This window comes from Pogona vitticeps, chromosome 13 (genome assembly GCF_051106095.1).
Source record: "Pogona vitticeps strain Pit_001003342236 chromosome 13, PviZW2.1, whole genome shotgun sequence".
NCBI classification, from domain to species: Eukaryota; Metazoa; Chordata; class Lepidosauria; order Squamata; family Agamidae; genus Pogona; species Pogona vitticeps.
In genome coordinates this window covers 5,952,244-5,960,893 of record NC_135795.1, presented here as the reverse complement: position 1 = coordinate 5,960,893, position 8,650 = coordinate 5,952,244, and the positions used below count along the sequence as shown (strand labels likewise).

General features: G+C 53.7%; 1 protein-coding gene across 1 annotated transcript; it reads right to left on the bottom strand.

Moving 5' to 3' along the window:
• Nucleotides 1-1,253: 1,253 nt before the first annotated feature.
• MCRIP2 (MAPK regulated corepressor interacting protein 2) lies at nt 1,254-8,182 on the bottom strand. The gene is made up of 5 exons (XM_072983026.2): nt 7,747-8,182; nt 7,228-7,384; nt 3,450-3,577; nt 2,617-2,718; nt 1,254-1,674 (listed from the first exon to the last, which is right to left on the bottom strand). The coding sequence occupies exons 1-5, from the start codon at nt 7,982-7,984 to the stop codon at nt 1,604-1,606; spliced, it is 696 nt and encodes a 231-aa protein (XP_072839127.2). The 5' UTR covers nt 7,985-8,182; the 3' UTR covers nt 1,254-1,603.
• Between the last annotated feature and the right edge of the window lie 468 nt (nt 8,183-8,650).

Here is an 8,650-nt window from a genome sequence, read left to right as displayed (position 1 = left end):
GCTTGTAGATTTCCTTTTTAGAAAATGCTCACCATTCTGGGTTTCTCTTAGTTAGTTAGGCATCCTTCAGTCTCGAAAGACTATGGTAGCGTGCTCTGTATGGAGGACTTGGAACAGCATCTAGTGTGGCTGAGGAAGCCAATTCGAGAGTGACAATCCCTTCCACACTGAAGACAAATCCAATCTGTCCCCTGTCCAGCTCCCTGGCTTTGCTGCTTTTGTGATTTCCTCTTTGCCTCGGCCTGCTGGGCAAGGGTCGCTTCAAATTGGGAGAGGCCACGATGCAGTGCCTGCCTCCAGGCTGAACGCTCAGATGTCAGGGTTTCTCTAGAGGGATTAGAATACAGCTCCCATCATCCCCGGCCAGCGAGCTGATGGCTGGGAATTTGCAGTCTCGGCCATTTGGAGAGCCCTGGTTTGGGAGAAGCTGCCCGAAAACCTGGATCATACTCTCCCCCCCCCCCAAAAAAACACAAAACCACAGCTGTAGCCTCAACATGCCACCCCTCCCCTGGAGTAAAGGTGTTCTAGCAGTATCTTTTGTCTAAATTGTGTGCTTCCCCAATACTTTTTGACTGCTAGCCAGCAAGGATCCTTGAACCCACAGCTGGTTTTCAATGCCTTTAACAAATCTCTGGGCTTCTGCACGCAACCCCTGGCTTCGCTCATATCAAATGCAATAATATGATAAAAATCTTGGAACTGCAGGGTTGGAAGAGAGCTTCTGGATCAGGCCCTGTCAAGGAGGCCCAGTCGGGAATCAAACTCCCAACCTCTGGCTCTGCAGCCGAAGACCTCAACCCACTGAGCTCTCCAGCCATTCTCAAGAAGAGCCCCATCCAATGGGAAGGAAAGACAAGGCGGATTGCGGCTCCTTTCCACGGATTCCCAAACGCAGAGGAGCCAGCCTTCCTCGGTCTAAAATGTAAGCCAAGAACACTGAGGATCTGCGTTTCACAAAAGCTGCTGCAGTCTAAGGATGGTGCCGCTCTGAGCCCCCACCTCGAAGGGGAAGGCGCCATGAAGTCCTCCAAAACATGAGCACAAAGCTTGGGGTCAAGACAGCTTTGTGAACTAGCCCATAAAAACTCAGGCTAGCTTGCTGAAGACAGAGAAGCCCATGTCCTGCCTCTTTTTCGCCTTTCCTCCGGGCAGGCAGGACCTTGCGCTGGCTTTTCCCAGGAGGGGCGTCCTTGGGCATCCCACCTCTCCCTCCCTCCCTCCTTCCTTCCCAGATCAAGCTTCATTCCACGGACAGGGCCATCAGTGCGTTTATTGTGATCCGCCGTCTCGGCCTTACAGGTCAGCGCTGGTGTAGAGGGAGGGCACCATCTCCAAGCAGGAGAAGGCCACCAGACCCTCCCCAAATTGGCTGCCGCGGGAACAACACAGCAGTACCTAGGAATTGTCCTTGTGCGAATCCTCGTGCTTCAAAAAAAGGAGCACGAATCGGGTGGTTCTTCCGCTCCCCAGACAAATGAGGACAAGGACAGGACAGCTGTGGTCCACTTCTCTCTCTCTCTCTCTTCTTGCTTCGACAGATGTGCATTTAGAGTTACATTCGTTTATTTTGCTATTTGAATCTTCCAAACCCCGCCACTCACTAAGACCCATTCTCAAGTCCGGCCAGGAACTGCTGGGCCCACCAGTCGTCCAGGTCTATAGGCACAAAGTCTGGGGTGGGGAGGGGGGAAAAAAAGAAGTGGTTTAAATCAGGGCTCCATGGAACAGAAATCTCACCTGCAAACGACAAGGACATGCTGTAGAGGGAGCGTCCCTGGGCGGGTGGGGGGGCTTTGCAACGTTTGGGGCTGCAATTCCACAGTTCCTGCCCATGCTAAGAGAGACAGATCGGAATGGCAGGCGAAAAGGTCTACTTTTCATGTTCGGATAAGTAATGGGAGAGGACGCTGAGAACTCTTTTGCAACTTGGAATACGATCTAAGTCAGAGAAGAATTCGGTGGGTGGGGGGCCTCTACAGTTCATCTTTTATTTTAAGGAAGACTTTGGAGGATGTGCAGTTTATTTGGCGAATAAACAGAAATTTAATCCAGACAAGACAGAGGTGCTCCTGGTCAGACGAAGAGCGGATCAAGGAATAGGGACGCAGCCTGTGCTGGATGGGGCGACACCCCCTCTGAAAACACAGGTGCGCAATTTGGAGGGTTGCTCCTTTTTCTCCTTCAAAAGGACCCATGGCAGCTTAACCTCATTAAAAGACATTTATAATTCATCATCATCATCATCTTACATTTATACCCCATTTATACCTAGTAGTAATCAAGGTAGCAGAACAATAATTGTAAATAAAAGGAAATTCCAGCACGTGGGGGCTCACAGGACAAGGAGCCCTGTTCTCTTTTGAAACTGCAGAGATGCCCCAGATGGGGCCCTGTGCCATATAACAGTGGTCCCCAGCCTTGGGCCTCCAGATGTGCTTGGACTACAACTCCCAGAAGCCTTCACCACCACCTCTGCTAGCCAGGATTTCTGGGAGTAGAAGTCCAAGAACATCTGGAGGCCCAAGGTTGGGGACCACTGCCATATAATATTCCTCATTGGGTTGTAGGCATTCTCTCCATGCTGTGTCTTGAAATTAGACCATAGGTACTTACTTTTTAGTTCTGGGCAAAGTGATTTCTCTACGTATGATACCGGGCCAGACGTCTTGTCTCCTGGTTGACTGTCATTCAGCTGTTGTTCTACTTGTTGCCATGCTAGAGTGAGAGAGGAAAAGAGTGCATGAGGCGGGAAAGGCAACCGATTCATCAAAGCCACACATCAGCCCTGTACCCAGACTTTGGAAATCCCTCCCTCCCTCTTCTTGGCCTACAACTCTCAGAAGTCCCAGCCACCTTACAATCCAGAAATGTAACTTTTCCGATCTGGGAATTACTTGTCCTGAGTCGAGTCAACAAGTTCTTTGTACTCCAAACAAGCGAAGTGTTGCTTTTCTTTCCATGGACTGGAGAAGTAATACTTGTTGAGTTTTCCCCACAACAGGCGATAGATAGATAGATAGATAGATAGATAGATAGATAGATAGATAGATAGATAGATAGATAGATAGATAGATAGATAGATAGATAGATAGATAGATAGATAGATAGATAGATAGATAGACAGACAGACAGACAGACAGACAGACAGACAGACACAGACAGACAGACAGACAGACAGACAGACAGACAGATAAGAGAGAGAGAGGACCTTCTCCTACCAAATCAGTTCTGTTTATTTATTTATATAAACACTGTGGGTGCCGAAAGCCACAACGAACTGAACACGCTCCTGTCGGTAAAGGAGTCAGGCAAATGATATGGGGAAGAACATGTGTGTAAAACACCACAAAAGCGACAACGACATGCCAACAAGAGGCACTGGAAATGAAGAAAGGGGCTTTCAGCCGAAGTGGGCGGTGGCCCCTGTTCCCAGGTAGCTCACTCACCTTCGTGCACAAACCGAACGTTTTCCTCATGAGCCGCAGTGTAGCTTTCTTCTGTGGTTGACATGGGGAAGGGCATCAGCGGTGGTCTTTTGCCATTTATCCTGTTGAATACGAGCTTGGGAGCCGGGCTGCCATGAAAGACAGAGACCAAAGACTTCAATAACAAGTAATAACCCTAAACCTGTCCTTGAGTCAAAGCTTTTGCAACTGCATACAAGCCCATGTGTAAATGAGATGTGAGAATTGTAAATCACACGAATGCAGTTGCATCACTAGAACAATTCCTCCAGAACAAACAGGAATGCATTTCGTAATCCGGGGGAACAGAGCGGGTAGACCAGGGAAGTTGATTACATGGTTGTTTACCAATATCTCTCATCCATTCACAAGTTATATCACTATGTGCGGTTGTAAGTTAACCAGGTCTGAGGTACTGAGCATGCAAACCAAAGCACACCATTTCCTGACCTTTGAGGGAGGCATGGAGAGTCCAGTGCCAGCTCAGGATAATTTGCTGCCTGAGCCGGAGGACAAAAATGGCACTGTTTGCCTCTGTCCAGTCGGAGCAGCCATGGACTCTTGCTTCAACCCTGAGACCAAGAGTAAACAAAGGCATCTCTGAGGCAGCAACGCAGGCTGTCTCATCTTTCCACACCTCCCGGCTGAAACACAGATGCCGACATCAGGTGCCTTGCGATGCCCGAGGCCAGCTCTGGGAGGTCCCTCGCTTCACAATCGCCTTGCGTTGCATAATAAATACGGCAAAACATGAAAACAATCCCAGCTACAGGCCTGCAGATTTGCGTGGCGGACTGCAGCTCCTATCATCCCCCCAGCAGGAATGGGTGATGCCACCTGAGGAGACCATGGGCCACACAGCCTGGGGAATTCTCGGAGCCGCCACCCGAAAGAGCGGATCTGCACACTTCTTAATCATGGTGAACATTGCTTGAAACGTGTCTGTTCCTTCTCAAGAAGCGAAGGTGGTCTTCTGACCCCCCCGAGCCCCTGCAGCATCTCATCCAAAACCGCTGGGAGAGGCTGTCTGTGGAGTTTCAGAATCAGGTGTCATTCAATCCTCTCTCTCCTTTTCATCCAAATCCAAGGATGTTATTTCGGCTCTACATCATCATCATCATCTTGGAACTGCAGAACTGGAAGGGACCCTATGGAGCATCCAGACCAGCTCCTGCCAAAGAGGCACCGTGGGGGAATCGAACTCCCAACCTCTGGCTGCACAGCCAGAGGCCTGAAATTTTTTCAAGCTGGCTACAGATGCACCAGGCGGGGGCCCTGTGCCTTTCAATTCCGGAGGCTCTCCTCCCTGAGCTTCCTCTCCAAGAGGGGGGCTTTTGGTCATTCAAGAACATTCTTTCCATGGACTGTGTCCTGGCACCATTACTTTTTAACATCTACACAAATGATCAACTAACATTCCCACACTCCCCGAGTTTCACCTACGTTGACGATTTTGCCTTGACCGTGGGGAACCTTTGAAGCCACCCAGAACCAGGCAGTTGACCTCTACCTTAGAAGATCATTCCTTATCTTATAAAAACAACCAGCTGAAGCCAAACTGCTTAAAAACACAGGTCTTCGCCTTAAAGAATGGAGAAGCAGAGAGGAAGCTCTGAGTTATCTGGAAAGGTGAGTTTTTGCAACGTTGTCCTGCCCCAGAGGACTTGGGAGTCACTCTGGATCCAAGCCCTGACCTTAAACAAGAATTGGCTAAACACCAAACAGAAAGTTGCAGGCCGAAATGACATGCCTAGGAAACTGGCTGGATCAGATTAGGGTGCGCATCCACAAACGACAAAAGTAACAGCTGTGTCCATGTGTTACTCCACTGAATATGCTAGTGCCACGTGGTACAAATCATTACGTGCCAAATCATTATGTAGCTCTTAATGAATCATGCAGGGATATCATGCCGGCTGCCTGAAACCTACCCCCACTAAAAAAGGTCTGATTATTTGGCTGTTATTGACCCTCCGCAAGTACATTGAGAGATGCTAGCGGATAACGAATGAAATAAGGTAAACCTGTGTACTTCATGGACACCAACCCTCCCCCCCCAGACAATGGCTAAAATCAACCTTTCCTCAACCACTGTGCTGTATGGTGCGGTGGTTAAACTGCAGTACTGTAGTCAAAACTCTGCACAAGACCTGAGTTCAATTCCAGGTAGCTGGCTTGAGATTCACTCCTCCTTCCATCCATCCTTCTGAGGTTGGTAAACTGAGTACCCAGGTTGCAGGGGGCAGGGGGGAGGAATGTGTTGCCTGCATAATTGTAAACTGCTTGCATAATTGTAAACAGTCTCCTTTCGTCTGCACATTCCCTCAACCATGGTGTTTGGCAGCTGTTTATGGAATGTGGACCCTCTTACCCGAACACGGAAATGTTCCCATTTTCGGTCTATAGATCCCAACCTGATGGCCATTAAAAGAGTTCTGGGAACTGTATTCTTTATAAAGTAATCGTTTCAAGCCCTCGGTTCTATTGACAATGTAGGCAGCTCTAAACCATGCAGGGTTCTTCCCCCACTCAGGGCCGGCGCTATTGTTAGACAAAGGTGGCCGATCATTTCTTCTACAAACAGCACAGTCAAAATGTGGAACTCATAGCCACTAGAAATCAGCATCTTTTAGTAGAGTCAGCTTTTTAAGACAAAACAGTGGCCCTGCGTACCCCAGGGGCCGCCCCCACAAGAGCTAAATGCAATCCTAAGGTGAGGCCCTAACATGCACCCCTCCTGATGTGTTGGGACTACAACGCCCATCCTCCCACCCAAAAGAAATCTAGTTGGCCACCAAGGACATGGAGAAGGTTGTTATATGATTCCACCCGGGCTTGATCCAGCTGAGCGCTTCCTAGTAAGTAAACAAAGGGCTGTTTATGCAACAACGCTGATGGAAGCAAAGGAGCAAATTCCCACAAGCAACGCACGTGGTCGCGAAGGAGGAGGCTATGGGGAAGGTGAAGTGCCTCCTCCCGAGGGGTCACGATCCAAACTTGGACGAACGGGAGCGGGGGGGGGGGGAGAAGCGAACGGAGAAAGGAAGCCCTGCCGCCCTCCGCTCCCGCTGGGAGGGGGTCCCCCCTCCAGGCTCCACCCCCACCCGCGCCAGCCACGCCTCCCTTTCTCTCGCCCCTCCCTCCCCCCCCCCGGCCAGGGGGTGTGTCCGTCCTCGTGGTCTCGGGGGGGGGGAAGGTGACCAGGAGTCTGGGGCTTCCACCGCCCTCCTGCAAGCGCGCGCCCCCCCGTGACGTCACCGCGAGAAGGGGAATCCCCCCCTCCGCACAAAACACGTGCCAAGCCTGCCCGCTTCTGCCATCGGCGGGTCCCGCTCCCACCCACCCCCTTCGCTCTTCCTGGCCCGGCCCTCCCTCCTCCTCTTCCTCCTCCTCGGATGGCGACAAGGACAAGCCCGGTAACCTTTCCACAAGGTCATCCCGCCTCTCTCACCCCCCACCCCCGAAACGCCCCCACCCCCCAGCCGGGGCCCGATGGCAAGAGCGGCCGGCCTGCCCCCCCTCCCCACCCCGAGCCCCCTCCTCCCGAGGAAGCCCCGAGGAGGAAGAGGAGGCGCGTCATTCCCGGCGCCCCGCCTGCCCGGGATCGCCTCCGTCCCACGCGGCGCGCAAGGTCACCGGCGCTCTCCCCCCCCCCCGAGGGACGTCCCTCTCGCCTTCCGCCGGCATCGCGACCCGGAGGAGGACTGTCTTCCCCCCCCCCAGCCACCCCCGCTGACGCTCGTCCGCCTCCGCCGCTCACCTTGAGAGAGGCCCGGCGAGGATCGGGTGGCTGTGCTGCGCAGACGGGCTTTGCCCCGGGTGGGGGGACGGGTGCGGGGGCTGCTGCTGCTGCTGGTGGTGCTGCTGCCGCCGGCATTTCAAGTCCGCCAGCTTGCTCTCCACCTGCTGCGTGGGACCTGCGGGGGGGGGAAGGGGCAGAAAAGCCAAGCAACGTCAGGATCGCGCTGCGTCCCATCCACCGGCCAGCGCGCGCGAGAGGGGGGGAAGAGTTCATAGAGGGGGGGCGCAAAGAGGGCTTTTCTGTTCAGACTTCGGGGGGCGGGAGGGGATCCCGGTGGGTTTTGATGGGAGAAATTAAAAAAAAAAACTTCCAGAGGGGCTCCTGCAAAGGTCCAGGGAAAGAAAGCAGGCGAGGATCGAGGCCCCGCGGCGCCCGAAGGCGATGCTCTTCTCCCTCCCGGGGATGGGGAGGCAGGACTCCTCGCGTGCAACCGTACACCCCGGGCGGCTACCTCTCCTCTTGCCCCCGCTCCCTTACCTGTCCGCCTCTGGGTGACCAATTTACTCGGTCCCTTGGTGATGGTGTACATGATCATGTGCTCTCTGCGCCCGGGCTGCCCGGCGGGGAGGTCAAGGCGAGGCGGCGGCCAGAACTTGCACGTGAGCAGACAAGGAGGAGGAGGCCCTTTGGTCCGGCAACTCGCGTGCACCACTTTGTCCCGCAAGGTCCGGCAATTGCAATGTCCTGCGAGTCTCCTCGGTAGCAAGCGTGGCATTAAATTAAAAGGCACCCCAGGCCATCTCTTGGTCTCGAACACCTATGCACGTGGAGATCGGGCTGCGCCTCCGCTCCAAGGGCCGGATCGGGGCCCCCCGGTGCCGCCTGTTGCAGCGTCCGCGTCCCCTCCACGGCAAGTGGCCGCCGGGCGCTCCGGGTTTGGCGAAGGGAGCCCGCGAGGGAGGCTTGCCCGCAACACCCGCCCCCCCCGTCCTCCCGCCTCCCTTAAAGGCGCCGCGACTCTCCAGGACTTTCCGCGGGTTGCGTAAGGAAGGGGAGAAAACTTTTGGAAAACTGCCACGGCTTCCCTCTTGCGCAACCGGGCAATTCATAAATAAGTAACACAAGCCGGGCTCCGACGAGGCGCCTGACTCGCGGGGCTTGATTCACACGGGGACGCGTGTCCGGGTCGCTGGCTTCATCATTCCCACCTAGCAGGGGGAATCACAGTGGGTCGGAGCCCTTCATCGGGCTGGTCGGGGTTAATGTATCTCGCAGATGCTGGTGTGCGACTCGGGACCTTGGCAAGTCTTTGGTCTGGAGTCCCAAGTCCGAGTCCCAATTAAAAACGAGCTTTTTCTCCCCAGAAAAAAAAGAGAGGGTTCGGTGGGTGCCGAGTCCAGACCAAGCCTACTCGCCGGTGCAACTGAAGTCCAATTTGACA

Excerpts from the sequence above, each read along its gene's own strand:
- MCRIP2 (XM_072983026.2), bottom strand. The coding sequence starts at position 7,984 with ATGCCACGCTTGCTACCGAGGAGACTCGCAGGACATTGCAATTGCCGG. Across the intron at positions 3,578-7,227 it reads CTCGCCGGGCCTCTCTCAAG|CCCGGCTCCCAAGCTCGTAT; the intron begins GTGAGCGGCGGA and ends CTTTCATGGCAG. Across the intron at positions 1,675-2,616 it reads ACTTTGCCCAGAACTAAAAA|ACTTTGTGCCTATAGACCTG; the intron begins GTAAGTACCTAT and ends TCCCCACCCCAG.